We start from the raw sequence: 17,923 nt of genomic DNA, 5'->3' as shown, positions 1-17,923 counted from the left end.
ATGATTCACCAGGGAGGGAAAGGCCCAACATTTTGAAGTGGCAGGCCTATGAGTGGGACAGACTGAGTTTCCTTCCTATTCCAACTTTCCTAAAAAAGTACAGGGGGTTTCATTGGGGGGGGGGGACCTCTGGTGGCTTGAGTGAGTGGGCATCCCTCCTGCCTTTTTGGGGGGGAGGGAAGGAGGAGGGTAGGGGATGTTTGGGGGGGCTCCTGGCATGGGGGTGGGCCTTTGGTGGCAGGAGGGACTGGGCATTCCTACTGCCATTTTGCTGCTCTGTGGGGATATGGCAGGAGGTCGATATGGTGGTCGATATGGCAGGAGGGTGTGGGCATCCCTTGTGCCAATTTTCTTTCGTGGGTGGGAAGGGGTTCAGCATGGCAAGAGGAAGTGGGCATTCTTCCTGCCATTTTTGCTACTGGGGGGGGGGGGGTGCAGTTCATGTTGCCAATTTGTCAGGGACAGCTGTTATCGTGTGTGTGTGTGGGGGGGGGGTTCTTTTTTTAATGGGACAGATATAGTGTGTGTATAACAGGCACAGCATCTGTGCCCATTAAAAAAAGGTTTCCTGCCTCAAACACTTGAGTGGCAAGAGGCTGCGTTTGGGGCTTCCCCTGCTGGCTCTGCACATGTGTGAGAGTCGCTCTCACAGCGATCATCGGACGGCAGAGTCTGGAATTACAACGAACATCTGCAGCAATAGCTCTTTCTGAATTGGCTAAAAAATCGGATTGGTGCATACTCCCATGGTCTTACTGATCCTCTCAGTGCATCTAGGCCTGAATGGTTTAGGCAACAGGTTGACAGAGTGTGACACATGCCCAAAGGCTGTTAACATCTGCACTCTTAATAGCTCTGGCAGTATACATATAGTAAAGTACAGTCTCATTGAAAGCATGTTCCCAAGAATCCTCATGCACCATGAATAATGATTTCACAACATGTACATGTTAAATTGAATAAATAAATAAAATAAATATAAGGTGCCTTGTGATACTTACAGTTTTATAGTTTAAACATATTGGGTTTGACTGGTAAAGGGTATGCCCCCATTCCATGACAGTGGAAAAGAGAACAAGCTCTTTATAAATCAGACTCATGCTTCTTAAATATATTTACAGTCTAACTGTTCAGCCTTACCTTAGAAGCCTCATATTTAAGAAAATATACAGTAGTTTTGCATATAATGGTATCCTTGTAGCCCCTGAGTCAAGTATAGAGGATATAAATACAGAGTGAAAAACAGCCATTAAAAGCACTTATGTTTTATTTGAAGTTATATTTATAAAAAGAAAAAAAAAATTATTTCCCAGGAAGACCAGGATCAGAAACATGCCTGTGAAGACTCAAGATTCCTATAGCACTTATGGAAGATTCTGGCAGGGAAGGGTGTCTGCTTGGATGATGGTTAGTTTTACAATGCTGTGGCTGAGGCTCGGAAGTAGCCACATTTTCTTGTTCTAAAAAAGAAGTCAAGTTGTCCTCGGATGTGGTGTTAAGGTGCACACCACTTGAGAGAGAATCTTTGGATTTCAGTTTTGATTTTTCAAGGTCTGGAAATTCAGGATTCTGAAGGGAAGAAAAGAAACAGGAAAGTTGTAAATAATTTTGGTCATTTACTTGACTGCTGTGCATATGAAAGCAATGGTACATGTAGTAGAAACTTCCACTTATCTTTGCCCCTATTTCTCCCCTTCCCTCTGTTCCTGTTTCTGTGGATAATACTGCCATACATCTATCTCCTCAAATGATAATATTTTGGGTCATCTTTGACTCTTCTATCTCTCTACACGCATCCAACAGAGAATACAGTAGACGCCCGCAAATTTGCGTTTGCGAATCATGGACTCGGTCAGTTGCGGTATTTTCTGACTGCCTCTTCAGGTCAGAAAATACAGGGAATGACTCTGAGTCCATGAATCAGACTTCTGAATCAGCCTTTTGCACAGCCGATTTCTCCTCCTCCTCTCTTCCTCCCTCCCCAGTCAGCCAATCAGCCTTCTGCACAGCCGATTTCTCCTCCTCCTCTCTTCTTCCCTCCCCAGTCAGCCAATCAGCTTTCTGCACAGCCGATTTCTCCTCCTCCTCTCTTACTCCTCCATCAACCTTCTGCACAGCCAAATGGCCTGCCAGCCTAAATATTGTTTTTTTAGCACCCGCCGCTGCACCTGCAGCTCTCTCCCACCTCTGATCTGCTCCTAAACCGCATTTGCAGTTTTTGAAAATTTGCGGGTGCTCCTGGAACAGAACCCCTGTGAATTTCGGGGGGAGTATTTTATTACCAAAAACATTATCCACATTCCCATTCTCTCCTGCTAAGACTGATCCTCCCCACCCCTTAACCAGATCTCTCCCTTTCAAAATTTTGCTTCATGGCTTATTTTCTGCAAGTGTTGCTATACTCATATAACCTAGGTTACCAGATGTCCAGATTTCCCCGGACATCTCCTTTTCAGGACAGGTCAGGGGGGGGGTGTCTGGATGGCTTTTCAAAACCTGGCATTTTGTCCGGGTTTTGAAAAGCCTCATCAAATCGCGTCGGGCAGGGATGAAGTCTGTGTATGCATGCCCGATAAGAGCTAGGGTGGGACTGGGGCGGGATTAAGGCATTACAGGGCAAGGATTGGCGGAACTGGGCAGGATTGGGGGCGGGTCTAGGGGTCTGGATTTTCCAATTGGAAAATCTGGCAAACCTACATATAACCTCTCTTATGCCACCTTATTGGCTCCCTATTTGTTTCCTCATACAGTTTAAACTTCTCTTAGTGGCCTCATTCTGCAGCTCCTCATTAGCTCTTTTATCTTTCTCCATACCTTTCCTCAGGAACTCTATTCACTGAATAAGTCTCTTTTATCTGTGCCTTTCTTCTCCACCGTTAACTCCAGAATGTGCTCCTTAAACCTTGCTACACCATATACCAGAAACACACTTCTAGTTGGTGCATCATGATCCTTTTCGTATCCCATTCAATCCACCCTAAAAGTCTACTTTTGAGGCTGCTTTCCAATCTTATTCTCTTATTTGTCCTTTTTGGCTGTCTTGAATAGATAGTCCTTGATCCACAGAGGTTACAATCTCTTACACACTGTATTTCTATACAGTTCTATATACACCTAGTAGTGCTATAGAAATATAAGCGGTTGTAGTACTATGAGAGAATCTGAGTCAAAGGAAGTAGAAATAAGCCAGAAAACAATTGGTCTAGCAAAAAAAAAAAAAGGAAATGGACATTTAAAATACTCATACATAATCCTTTTTAATAAAGTTTTATATCAAATGGCAGCAGGCTGCTATGATCAGTCAGGGACTGCAGATGATTAACAAACAGCAACTTTCCAATTACAAATTACCTGGAGTACTAACCCCCCTCCTTTACTAACGCATAGTGCAGGTTTTAGCGCCGGCAGTGGCAGTAACTGCTCCGACGCTCATAGGAATTATGTGTTAGTAAAGGAGGGGGTAATTATTGGATCAACGATTTAACATCATTCCACTAAGACCCAGATTGTAAAAATCAGGCAGCCATGCTTACCACCACAATGGCTAATAACAGAAAAGAAGCCCGTCTTCCCAAAGGAAGATCCATGTAAATTTCCCACAAATCATAAACCTCTAACTTGTCTATCTATAGTCTATAAGCCATTCACTATAATAGATGCAGATAGAATCGTATTGACTATAGTAACATTACAACAGTAGAACAGAAGAGCAATAAGAAGAGAGCATATTAAATCAAGGATCAGTTAATGCTGAATATAGCCATCATGGCCAGAGCAAGGAAAGATAGACATCTCGGTATATCAGAAGACCTGAAGTGCTATACACATTCTCCTTCATATTCACGGGGGTTATGGGCAAAGCCAGCCCGCGAATACAAAAATAAAAATCACAAATAACTTTAGGGCCGACTCTGCCCCACCCCTGCCTCCCGGATCTCTTCACTGTACTTACTTTATAAAGCCTGGTGGGCTAGCGGTGAAGCAGGGCAGGAACGATCTTCCTACACTGCTGCCCCGTGCTGTTGTTGTTCAGCCTCTCCAAGATAGGGAGAACGAGAGGGCACTCTAAAATTGAAAGGGGATAGATTCCGTACGAACGTAAGGAAGTTCTTTTTCACCCAGATAGTGGTGGAAAACCGGAACGCTCTTCTGGAGTCTGTCATAGGGGAAAACACCCTCCAGGGAATCAAGACAAAGTTAGACAAGTTCCTGCTGAACCAGAATGTCCGCAGGTAAGGCTAGTCTCAGTTAGGGCGCTGGTCTCTGACCAGAGGGCCGCCGTGTGAACGGACTGCTGGGCACGATGGACCACTGATCTGACCCAGCAGCAGCAATTCTTATGTGCTGTGAGTTCCTGCGAGACCAGAGGAACTCATGGCAGCCATTTTTGTTTGCAGTTCTGCACAGGGCAGGAGCTAGGAAGATTGCTCCTGCCCTGCTTCACCACTAGACTACCAGGTTTTAAAAAGTAAGTACAGTGGAGCGGTCCGGGAGGTGAAGGTGGGTCACCCTGATGAAAACCATAAATAACCAAAGTTGCGAATAACTTTGTATAGTGAAAAGCTCAGATGATAAGATGAATTTTGAGATCTAGATGTTGGCATTTGCACCTGCTCCAAGGAATAGGTATGCTCAACATTTAGATTATACAAGTTCCTGGAGGGAACTTGTATAATCTGCTTTTGTATAGTCTGCTTGTATAGTCTGCTTTTGAGATAGTCTGTAGTCTGCTTGCTTTGGGATTAGTAGCATGGAATGTTGCTACTATTTGGGTTTCTGCCAGGTACTTATGTCCTGGCTTGGCCATTGTTGGAGGCAGGATACTGGACTATATAGACCATTGGTTTGACCCAGTATTGATGGTTTTTGTATTCTTATATTCTCAGTTGACACATATACACACAGAGGAAGGGGTTTAGCAAAACTGTTTTTAGTTATTCCAGTTTTGGTTTTATATGATATTCTCACCTATCACTAAAACAAAGAAGTGGTAATAGAACAAAGCCAGTGGGGGAAGATGAAAACCCATCGCTGCCAGTGAAAGACCTGCCCCATCTCCCAGACCTAGAGGTAAGGCCTCCTAACCATAAGACCAACTAATAACCTGAAATAATTGAAGACCATAGATTTTTTAAAAAGAAAGCCCTCAAGGCTACACCATTAACTATCAGACAATGACTAGTGCTCATTCTATCATGTGTCTTCTACCAGAATATTCTCCTGTATGCCTCCAGTTTTAATTCACTACTAGCTCTTGCCCCAGCCTTATGACTTCTTCCTGACTCCAGTTCAAGATCTATAGCCCTGCTCTGATTTCAATTTTGCCCCAGATCTTACTACCTGCAATTTTCAGTTCTGTACTTCTGTCTAATCAAGAGCAGGCTCTGATTCCTCTCTGGCTCTAGCACATGTCAGGTTTTCTGTCTTCTCAGTGATTCCTAGCATGTGCCTTGCCGGTAACATGACACTCATTACCTTATAAATGAATTGAGTTTTAAAAAAATTGTTGGCGTTTTGTCTTTTTCTGATTTGGGAATGTATTGCCTTTTGCTATATGTTTTGAGCATACTTCTTTCACTGTTTTATAAAAATGAGGGCCATCTGTCTTTCACATGTAGCACTAATGATGCAATTGAAAAACTCATTACTAAAAAAAACAGATTGGTTTAACAAAGGAGTAAGACAAGGCTATATTCGTATACCATATCTATTTAACTTGTAGGCTGAAAACACAATGAGAGAAGCTGGATTATACAACAATGAACATACAGGAGGAAGGAGCATCAACACCTTTCTATAAGTTGATGACACCACACAGAAAGTGAAGAAGACTTAGGCCTAGAGTCTATAAGCGGCGCTGTTGTCGGCGGTCCCCTTAAAAGTGGCCACCAATCGTGTATCAGTCATGCAACAGTGCCATTTAGAGAAATTGCGTCTTCGGGAAAGGTAGGAGAGAGAAATGTAGGCCAGGGTTTTCAAGTCCTACATTTCCGGTGACTACCTTTGACGTGAATTGCGCCTACAGAGGCATTTTAAGGTGCCTAACACCACTTGCAGAGTTAGCAATGCCTACAATGGCATTAGGCATCATAAGGCACTATTATGGCACCATTTTTATAGACACCCATAGGCACCTTGGAATTTCTCATATAAGCTCTTTTAAATGGCATTTTGGACTTAACGTAGGTGCCAGTAGGTCACCTACCAGTGCTTAAGTTTCGGTGCTGTTTATAGAATATGGGCCTTAATAGCCCTCCTAATCAAAGTTAGAAAAAAGTGAAAGACCAAAATTTAAAACAACAGATGCAATCACTAGTTTTAAAGTTGATGGCAGGCATAGAAGTCATGGCCAGTTTCTATTTCCTGGGATCAATTTATCAGTAAGAATGGCTCCAGCAATCAAGAAATACAATAGCACCTGGTACTTGACAGAGTTACAATGAAAGGCCTAGAGAAAATGTATAAGAACAAGGATGTGTCCTTATAAAGATCTGAACTGTACGTACCATGGTTTTTCCTATTGTACTTCATGGATGCAAGAGCTGTACCATCAAGAAATAAGACAGAAAAAAATACTGGTGCATTTGAGATGTAATAGTGTGAGCGAATCTTATGAATACTAAGGTCAGCTAAGATGCTGTAGAAAGAACCTATGTTTTGCATTAAATTCTGATAGAAGATGTTCACTACATTGCACCTTATTAGGAGTCCTGGTGGATGTAGCAGTGGCTCTTGTTGACAAACCAGAGTGGATAAAGGCATAATAACTAGCATAGAGGCACACAGAGGGCCAGATTTAGTAAATGGTGCTCAAATTTAGATGCAGGGGAACATCCACACTAAGCACTAGTCTATAAAGAGTGATCCAGGCCAAGTTAGAGTGAATTCCCATGCCCGACTTTGGTTATGAAGTCTATTATAAAGTACAAAATTACAGAGCATATACATAAGCATAGATTAATGACATAAACCCAACATGGATTTAGTCAAGGAAAATCTTGCCTTACCAAGCTTCTGCATTTCTTTGAGGGGTGAATAAACATGTGCATAAAGGTGAACCTATCAATATTGTGTATATTTAGATTTTTCTAAGGAAATTAGAAAGTCATGGGATAGGAGGTAATGTCCTTTCATGGATTAAGAACTAGTTAAAAGACAGGAAACAAAGAGAAGGATTAAATGGCAGTATTCTGAATGGAGACAGGTAGATACGGGAGATTGCCAAGGGTTTTTTTACTTGGACTGCTGGTTTGCAAAATATTTGTAAATGATCTAGACATGGGAACAGGTAATTAAATCTGCTGATGACAAAAAGTTGTTCAAAGTTGCTAAATTGTAAGAGGATTGTGAAAAATTGCAAGAGGACCTTATGAGATTTGGCATCAAAATGGCAGATGATGTTTAATGTAAGTGCAAAATGATGCATGTGGGATAGAGGAACATGATGCATAGTTTCATATTAAAAATTACTGTCCAGGAAAAGGATCTCGGTGTTATCGTAATGTGATGAAACCCTCTGCTCAGCATGCAGTGGTTGCTAATAAAGCAAACAGAATGTTACAAATTATCAGGAAAGGAATGTAAAACAAAAATGAGAATACCATAATGCCTCTTTATCACTCCATGATGCAACTGTACCTTGAATACTATGTGCAGTGTACCGTAATTAGAAAAAGGTACAGAAAAGAGCAGCAAAAATGATAACGGAGATGAAACACTTCCGCGTGAGGAAATATTAAAGCAGCTAGGGCTCATCAGCTTGGAGAAGAGATGGCTCTGCATAGATATGATAAGAGATCTATAAAATGAACGATTAGAAATGAATCACTTTCCAAAAATAGTAGGACTAAGGTGCATGCGATAAAGCTACTACGTAATAAATTTAAATCAAACCAGAGAAAATATTCATTCATTCAACATGTAATTAAGCTCTGGAATTCATTGCTTGAGAATGTGGTGAAAGAAGCTAGTTTAGCAGGGTTTAAAAAAGGTTTGGATAATTTCCTAAAAGTCCATAAACCAATATTATTTATTTATTTATTCAATTTTCTATACCGTTCTCCCAGGAGAGCTCAAAACGGTTTACATGAATTTATTCAGGTACTCAAGCAAGGCTTGAGAAAATTGACTGCTTATTTCTTAATTAGATTGTAAGCTCTTCTGAGCAGGGACCATCTCGTGCATGTACAGTGCTGCATGCGCCTGTTAGCACTATAGAAATAATAAATTGTTGTTGTTGTAGGATAAGCAGCGTAAAACTGTCTTACTCTTTTTGGGATCTTGCCAGGTACTTGTTGAAAACAGAATATTGCTTGATAGATCTTTGGTCTGACCTAGTATGGCAACCTGTATGTTCTTATGTCCAAGATCTACCCATGTGTACGCCTATCTGTCAAATACACTCTATGTAAGTTAGGTGGGGTTGTACAGAATAGTGCTTAGGTGGAATTTTGGCATTTATACATGTATGTGCACATATACATGCTCAAATGTGATTATTATAAGCTAGTCTTTAAGCCCGTTACATTAACGGGTGCTAGAGATTCCTCGACTTCCTCCCCCTCCCTTTCCCCTTCCCGTCCCGTCAACCCCCTTGTTTCCCTTTGCACAGTCTCCCTGCTTCATCCGCTCCTTCTCCTGCGCGGGCCACCGGAGCAGAGAGGACTGGGCAGAGGGGGCTGCCAGCCGGGGCCTGCGGAGAGGAGCTAGGTGGCTGGAGGAGTAGCAGCAGCCGCTGCCGATTGCAGCCTCCGTCCCGCCTTCGCCTCCCTGGATTTGCTAGAGTGGCCTGCAAGGTTCGCTACAGTGGCTGGCGAACCTCAGCAGGCCGCTTTGAAGAGGACCGGCAGTGGGAGGGAGCAGTCGCTGGCACACGCGCTAGCGCAGGCGCCGTGAGCACTGGCACAGAAGCACAGCTCACGCCACCAGGACTCACGGATTTTCGACAGCGCATGCGCGCTTAGCCTTTTATTATTATGGATATTTACAAGTCACAGACATGCAACTGTTGGTGCCCAAAACATTTGCATCTACTGTATAAAAACATTTCTTAGTTCATCGGCTTTAGGAAAGTCAGATTCCCAGTCAAGATATTACATTACTTTAGATACTTGTATCCTACACCAGTTTTACGAGTTCAGTGTGGCTAACAATTCTCCAAATATGAAGCTGGAAACAAGAGCAGACTGTGAATTACACAGACCCAGCCTACTTATCTAGATAATATATATTTATGAAATAAAGTTTTCAATCGTGCATAGTTAGTTTGAAATCTTAGTTGGTACATATTCTACCATTTTGCTGCATTAAAAGAAAATATTGTTCTGTAAAAAATCTTCTTGCACACAGATTAAATACTCTAGAATCAGGAAGTGAATTCCATTTGGGTAAATCAATTAAATCATGCATGTATCCTGGGACCCCACCATACAATATCCATTGGATCAAAGAACAAAGTTTGAATATAGAATGTGCCTCCGCTGGGAGCCAATGCAATGCCACCAATATCGGGGGGGGGGGGGGGGAGTTGTGTGTGGGGAAACTCTATTAAATTTGGGTGTCCCATAAATCATTTGAGCTACTGTATTCTGCAACATTTGAATCTTTTTCTGTACTGACTCCTTACATCCCACATAAGTGATATTACAACAGTCTCTGTAGGCAAGAACAATATATCAAGTTCAAAATATGCCCTAGCTTGTCTAAGCCTCCGTAATGAACATATGCTTACTTGTGATGATGGACTGAAGCTTCTGTCTGTTTTAATAGATGCCACCGGGTTAACACTGTGTATTGGCATTATAGCCGGCCTTTGATATTCTACACCTGCTGTTACCAAACTGTATGAAGGTGGAACCAATACTGATTGCCTCTGCAATAATTGGAGGATGGCTTGAATGTCAGCTGTCATTTGTGATTCTAGTCTGAAATGAATAAGAATGAAAGAAAATGAGTCACATCGTATTAATTTGAAACATTAACCAGTGCCTTAAAAGATGTTACAGATGTGCCTTCCAGGGATGATTTAGTTTTGGGTTTATTCCACTACATCCAGGGCCTTGTTTTTGCGAGGGAATGTAACAGGGTCATCAGAACTACACATCCTTCATTGCAATGAGCGAACCTAGGACTGGATGAACCCTGTTGGTAGAATCTGGAACTAATTAGCTGTGATGTGCATCCCATTAAAAAAAAATGATATTGAAGTACTAAAAAAATGTTACAAAGAGAATGGACAGCAGGGGGAGCAATGAAGCTTTCTATGGCTCATCTTCCACATACAGCTCTGTCCAAATCATTCCTTTTTAACACAAAAACAGAAGGTAAGATGAAATTGTGTTTATGGTTTTGAACATTTCTTAAGATTCTGAAAGATCAAAGCAGACTATAAACAATATACTAACAAAGAAGCGATAAAGCATTGAGATGACATTAATAGGGTTTCATGACTGCTATTATCATGAGGGTTGATTTCAAAGGTACCTATCCAGTTCGCAGGTCCTGTTAACCAAGTAAGTGCCAGCAAGAGGGATATTGAGTAGCACTAATCCAGGGATCTCAAAGTTCCTCCTTGAGGGCCGCAATCCAGTCGGGTTTTCAGGATTTCCCCAATGAATATGCATTGTGAAAGCAGTGCATGCACATAGATCTCATGCATATTCATTGGGGAAATCCTGAAAACCCGACTGGATTGCGGCCCTCAAGGAGGGACTTTGAGACCCCTGCTGACTAATCAGAGTGTGCTACTATTATGTTATTTAATTGCCTTCACACTATCCAGACAGTGTCAGAATAGCTCATAGGTTTAGGTTGGGTGGAGCTGGAGGTTATCTGGTTAGTGGCCAAACCAGATAAAGTTTAGAGAGTGACACAGTAACTGTTACTGTGGGAATTCCATAGTTACCACTGTAATTCCTATGGTAATGAGAACCCGTTGCTAGGTTTTCCAGAATTACTGCAGTAATGGTTAGCCGTTTCATGGTAGTACTGCGGGAACAGGAACCGCTGCCACAGTAATACTGTGGCAATGGCAATCCAAGGAACCCTTCCTCAATGCTTACATGACCCCCTCATGCCTTACTTTATCATCCCTGGTGGTCCAGTGGCTTCTACAGGAGCAGGAAAGAGCCCAACTCTTTCCTGCCCCTGACTCTGCTAGAGCGCCGCTGGCCCAAAGAGGTTCAAAATGGTTGCCGAGAGATCACAGTGACTATGAGACTTATTTTCAAAAAGAAAAACATCCAAAATATGACATATAGGGGGCAGATGGGCATTTTGTTCACCAAACCCTTCCAATTCACCATTTTCAAAATCTATTTTCTAGACGGATTTCTATGATGATTGTGCACACAGGGGTGTGGCCTGGACAGGACAAGGGAAGGCTTATGATTTGACATTTTTTTGCCATAATCGAACATTTAAGAATACATCCAGGGCACAGTTGGGCTAGATCTATTTTAACAATGAATAAGTGTCAAAAAGATGCCCAAACTGCCCAGATTACCACTGGATTTGAAAAATGGCCATTTATGGAAAAAAATGGGGTAGACATTTTACAGTTTTGAAAATGGGCATTTTTGGTACTAGATTTTTGTGTGACTTCCACACAATGTTCAAACTCAGATTTGGACATAAAAACATAAGAATAACCTTACTGGGTCAAACTAATGGTCCATCAAGCCCAGTAGCCCGTTCTCACGATAGCCAATCCAGTTCACTAGTAGCTGGCCAAAACCTTCATATTGAAAATGGTCCTCCAAATATATTACCTTTAAAAATAGACTAACATGGCTTACCACACCATTTTACTCAAATAAAATGAAGATTCCTGGAAATGACATGGAAAATGGCATGAAACTAAAATGGTACAGCTGTTCTTCCCTAGATATTAATTCTTAATGTCCATGACAGTAGAAGCAGGAAAGTAGGAAAACTGTAAGTTTCATCATGTTGCTTGCCAAAAAGAAAAGGAGATGTCAGCGAAAAACAAGGTGACAAACAGATCAATACTGTGTGCACTAAACTAAGTTACATGAACATGTGATGTATCAGTGATAGTCACAAATTAGGCAGGAAGGAATTGCAGCAAACGAAGAATAAAGAATCATTTCCTCAGACTAATCCAACACATTCACTTGCTTTTGAATTGTTGGTAGGCCATCACATTGCTCTGCAAGCTTGCATTATGTATTATGGACTCTTAATCACCTAATCTAATCTGATCTGCAATTTGTGGATCGCTCTATGTCTAAAAAGGATCAAGGGTGTTTACATATAAATCATGAGGAGAATACAAAGAACAGGTTGTCAGTAGAACAATGAAGTAATAATAGAGAAGGAAATGAGAAAGAGCATTCAACATGGCTAATATTAAATATGGATTTTTAATTGTCTCTGGGGATTATTTTTTCTAGGAAGCTTGGTCCAGCCCTGGTTTTACTCCATCAAAAGCATGGAATTTTAGTTTGATTCCTTTATTAAAAGCAGGTCTACAAGCTCAGTTGCACCAGGAGAAAGCCAGTACTTGATTAGTTTGCCCTAATAAAGCAGAACAAATTGACCACCCTAAATCAATTCTTTACTGAGAATTATCTAATTTAGGGGCCTATGTTATAGCTCAGGGATGCCCAAGTCCGGTCCTCGAGATCTACGGGCAGGCCAGATTTCCAGGATATCCACAATGAATATGCATGAGAGAGATTTGCCTGCACTGCCTTCTTGGTATGCAAATCTCTCACATGCATATTCATTGTGGATATCCTGAAAACCTGGCCTGCTAGTAAATCTCGAGGACCGGACTTGGGCAGCCCTGTAGCTATTCAATAACTTTGTGCCCCACCTTTAAATAGTCTAGTTCGGTAGCTCTTAACCCAGACCTTGGGACACACCAAGCCATTCAGGTTTTCAGAATACCCACAATATACAGATGAGATGCATTTGCATTGTATGCAAATCTTTGCTGTGGATATGCTGAAACCTGGTTGGCTCACATGTATGTAGAGCAGAGGTGTCAAAGTCCCTCCTCAAGGGCTGCAATCCAGTTGGGTTTTCAGGATTTCCCCAATGAATATGCATGAGATCTATTAGCATACAATGAAAGCAGTGCATGCAAATAGATCTCATGCATATTCATTGGGGAAATCCTGAAAACCCGAATGGATTGCGGCCCTCAAGGAGGGACTTTGACTCCCCTGATCTAGAGGATTGTATTGCGAATGCCTGGCCTAGTTTACTAATCATTTCTGTAGATGTACACAGTGCTGCTCATCAGAGCTCACAATCTATTCAAGACAGACCAACAGGACACACGAGGGATTTGGGTGATTCATTTTATTGTGGGAATGATTAAAACAACATGGCTATTGAACAGATGAATAATAGGTGAGCAAGAGGTTTAATGTGGGTGTTTGTACCTGTTGAGTTGTTCTTGGAGTAAATCAAGCCTATGCTCCACTTCTCCATATGCGACTTCACTTTCCGCTTGGCAGATGCGCCATGTGGCAGGGTGTAGTGTTGGCAGATTAGATACCTCTTTGTGCGATGCTAACTTTTCTTGTTCCCACTTCCTTGGCGTGGCAATGTCTGTTAAAAACACAGTTAAAATTTTGTTTTATATAGGCATACAAATGTATAGCTAAACTACATATGAAAACCCCTTTGTAAATTTATTTATTTATTCCATTTTTTTAGCTCGTCCTCCCAAATGAGCTCAGAATGGGTTACAAGTTAATATACATAACATAATGCGACCTTAGAATGACAGGGTTCTAACTGTACCAAAAGTCATTCTCAAGAATTTGAAGTGGAGGTTTGTGGGGCAATTTGGTGTTCAATGACATGTGCGGATTTATTTATTAATTTAACACCAGAACAGAGTTTCTCTAAATACTACATGATGATAATATAAAGATAATGTCAGATAGAACCTGGAAATCATTGGCGTTAAAAATACTGAAAATTGTCACTTAGAACCCTGTCATTCTAAGGTTGCGATAAGTTAGCAAAAGAAAGTTTGAGTAAAGACTTCTAACGATGATAAGTGAAAGCTAATTTGAGAGAGACTTCTAATAGTGACGATAGAATGAGCTCAGACTTCTTACAGTGCTAAGTCGATTCTCATACACAAAAGGACAAATCTAACATAAGTAATTTCAGTAGCAAATTAGCTTCACCTCAGCTCTGTGGTTTAATATACACTTCCCCCTCCGTATTTGTGGGGGTTAGGGGCAGAGCCGGCCCGCGAATATTAAAAAACCACAAATAATATTTGGGCCGGTTCTGCCCCTAACCCCCGCTTCCCCTGGCTATTTTAAGCCCTGAAAGCCCCCCCCCTTAAGCCTTACTTGGTGGTCTAGCGGGTTTTCAGGCAGGAGCGATCTTCCCATGCTCCTGCCCCATGCAGATCGCTCACAGGAAATGGCTGCCTTGAGCTCCCATAGTCTCTCAAGCCACTTCCTGTGAGCGATCTGCATGGGGCAGGAGCGTGGGAAGATTGCTCCTGCCCTGAAAACCCGCTAGATCACCAGGTAAAACTTAAGGGGGGGGGGGGCTTACAGGGCTTAAAATAGCCCAAAAAATGAAAATGAATTATGTGGTTTAAAACCGCGAATAAGCAAATCCGTAGATACGGAATTCACGATTACGGAGGGGGAAATATATCAGCCTTCATGTCTGTTTGTTAGTTTTAAAAGTTATTTTCTTTACTCGGTTACATTGTTAGCTTTCTAATTCATTTTATGTTCTGTTAAAAAGCTTTCAAGTATTGATAGAGGGTAGTCGGAACACACAGTCTATTTTAGCAGTTATTGTAGTATTTCAAAGTTCTTTTAACATTTCCAATCTGCTTAAACCTGCTTCACTTTGTACTCTGATGTTTTCTGCCACTCATATCAAGTCATTTGAAAGAACAGAGTATTAAAAATAGGACCACTGAGTGAGATTATCATATAAAGTTCTGAGCAAAGAACTGCGGTTGCCACATTAGCCTTCTCTACTTGTTATGCAGAAATTAAGGTCAACAAAAAAAGTTTATTGGGCTAATATAATACAATTGTGCCTCTTTTCTCTACAGTGGGTCAGTTTTACTGTCTCATCTGCCTTGTCATTCTTCTGCCTTCTCCCCCTGCACTTTCCTTTACCGAGTCAAAAGAAGAAAGAACGAGAAAATAAAGTGGTAATTTTTATTGGTCTAATTAAAGGGGATAGATTCCGTACAAACGTAAGGAAGTTCTTCTTCACCCAGAGAGTGGTGGAAAACTGGAATAGGGGAAAACACCCTCCAGGGATTCAAGATAAAGTTAGACAAGTTCCAGCTGAACTGGAACTTATGCAGGTAGGGCTGGTCTCAGTTAGGGCACTGGTCTTTGACCTAGGTGATGCCGCGGGAGCGGACTGCTGGACCCGATGGACCACTGGTCTGACCCCGCAGCGGCAATTCTTATGTTCCAACTTTGGAAGGCCAAAATGTCTTTCCTCAGGTCAGATCTTTAATGAGCACTAATAAAGTATAGGTAGTATGATGCTGATTACTTGGTACTATTTAAAACCCTCTGAAACTGTACTGCAAGGATTCTTAAACTCTTTTGTTTCCTGCAGCCCTTTAACTGGTCAATGAAACCCTCAAACCCCCTTCCTAAATCACATGTTCACTAATGACTGCTAAGACATACATATGTCACTGTAAACTGCTAAGTGTTAATATGTTGTTAAAACTGCAGTTTTATACTACCAATAACTATCCTAGTAACTGTTTTCATTACTACTTCTACAATTTATTATTTCTATAGTGCTGAAAGGCGTACGCACCACTGTACATTTTCACATACAATAGACAGTCCCTGCTCAGAAGAGCTTACAATCTAATTTTGACAGGACATTTCAGGGTTGGGGAGGTTATAGTGGGTATAGGTATCTGACAGAAGTGAGGGGGAGTTAAGAGTTGAAAGCAGTTTCAAAAAAGTGGTCCTGTAGCTTGGATTTGAACACTGTCAGGGACGGAGCATGACGTATTGATTTAGGTAACCTATTTCAGGCATACGGTGCTGCAAGAAAGAAGGGACAGTCTGGAGTTGGCAGTGGAAGAGAAGGGTACAGATAAGAGGGGCTTGCCCAATGAGCGGAGATCACGGGGGGGGAGCATAGGAGGAGATGAGTGAGGAGAGATTTCGGGAGGCATCAGAGCGAATGCACTTGTAGGTCAGCAAGAGGAGTTTAAACTGTATTTGGAAATGGACGGGGAGCCAATGAAGTGACTTGGAGAGAGGGGTAATGTGAGACTAGTGTCTCTCACGGGGTGTCAGGTCAAAAGCGCGCCGGGAAAAAGGTGCGCCCAGACAATTGAGCGCAGCGCGCGCCGCCGTGCCGCTCTAAATTACTGTTTTTAGCGCTCTGATGGGTGGGCGTGGGGGGAACCCCCCCACTTTACTTAATAGACATCGCGCCGTGTTGGGGCGTTGTGGGGGGTGTGGGGGGTTGTAACCCCCCACATTTTTCTGAAAACTTCACTTTTTCCCTGTTTTTAGGGAAAAAGTTCAGTTTACAGTAAAATGTGGAGGGTTACAACCCCCCAAACCCCCCCATAATGCCGGTGCGATGTCTATTAAGTAAACTGGGGGGGTTCCCCAACAAAACCCCCCATCGGAGCCCCTAAAAACTGTAATTTAGAGTGGCGCGGCGGCACGTGCTGCGCTCAATTGTTGGCGCACGCTTTTGTCTTTCGCGCCATTGTCTATGAATCCTCTCACGGAATATGAGTCGACCAGCAGCATTTTGAATGGATTGAAGAGGTGAGAAACAGGTGTGCGGGAGGCCCGAGAGAAGTACGTTGCAGTAGTCTAAGCGCAAGGTGATGAGAGCGTGGCCAAAGGTTTTGGTCGTGTGTTCAGAGAGAAGAGGACAGATTTTGGTAATGTTATAGAGGAGGAAGCGACAGGATTTGGTGGTCTGTTGGATTCGAGCAGAGAAGGAGAGAGAGGAGTCAAAGATCACCTCAAGGTTGCGAGCTGACGAGACAGGGAGGAGGATAGGGTTATCCACAGAGATAGAGAACGGTGAGAGGGGGGAGGCGGGTTTGGGGGGAAAGATAAGGAGTTCAGTTTTAGCCATATTCAGTGGTCTTCTTCAATTTTTAAGTCGGGGTCACTCTGAATATAAATGAACTGATGGGAAGCTACCAAATATCTATCTACGATATGGGGCTTCAACACAGCTGACCACTGTGTATCAATGACATCCATCCTTTCCAACCCATCTTCAGACTTTTCAGTGGTGGGATCCTCAAGAAGGTGTGCATTTTCAAATATGAGGGTGAATCAAAAATGAAATGCAATTGCTAAATTGCATGTCTTCTTTGCTGCTGGTGATGAGTGTTGTATCATCTGCATAGTGCAGGTTGTTTATATTTTAGCCACCAACTTTGAAACCAACACTCTCTTCTTCCAAATTTGTTTTTCTGAAGATGATTTCACATGTACAGGTTGAACAGGTAAGGTGACAAGATGCATCCTTGCCTGATGCCACATTTTATTGGAAACCAATCAGTGTTCTCACTGCAGCATCTTGATTTTCATATAGGCTCTTTATCAGCTGAGTTAAGTGTTTGGGTATTCCCATTTGCACTAGAGTTCTCCATAGTTTATTGTGATCCACACAGTCAAAAGCTTTGCTGTAGTTGATGAAGCAAAGGTATAGGGGCTTTTGCTATTCTTTGCTTTTCTCCAATATCTATCTAACATTGGCAATAATGTCTCTTGCTTCTCAACCTTTTCTGAAACCAGCCTAAACTTCGAGTAGTTCTTGCTTAATGTATTATTGGAGCCTTCATTGAATTATTTTCAGCAATATTTTGCTAGTGTGTGGAATTAATGCAATTGTTCTATACTTGTTACAGTTCTTAGTGTCACCTTTCTTCAGTATAGGTATGAAC

At 42.0% G+C, this 17,923-nt stretch overlaps 1 protein-coding gene across 2 annotated transcripts in view; it reads right to left on the bottom strand.

Annotated features, from left to right (window-relative positions):
- Positions 1-438: 438 nt before the first annotated feature.
- Positions 439-17,923, bottom strand: part of KCNH7 (potassium voltage-gated channel subfamily H member 7) — a 457,016-nt gene continuing 439,531 nt past the window's right edge. For both annotated transcript variants that reach the window (XM_033947144.1, XM_033947145.1), the window contains exons 15-17: positions 13,413-13,581; positions 9,731-9,923; positions 439-1,569 (exon numbers count right to left, since the gene is read on the bottom strand). In XM_033947144.1, the coding sequence (XP_033803035.1) occupies positions 1,303-1,569; positions 9,731-9,923; positions 13,413-13,581 (629 nt within the window). In that variant the 3' untranslated portion in view covers positions 439-1,302. The remainder of the gene's footprint in view (positions 1,570-9,730; positions 9,924-13,412; positions 13,582-17,923) is intronic.

This window comes from Geotrypetes seraphini, chromosome 5, assembly GCF_902459505.1.
Source record: "Geotrypetes seraphini chromosome 5, aGeoSer1.1, whole genome shotgun sequence".
NCBI classification, from domain to species: Eukaryota; Metazoa; Chordata; class Amphibia; order Gymnophiona; family Dermophiidae; genus Geotrypetes; species Geotrypetes seraphini.
This window is presented reverse-complemented; position numbering and strand designations above follow the sequence as displayed.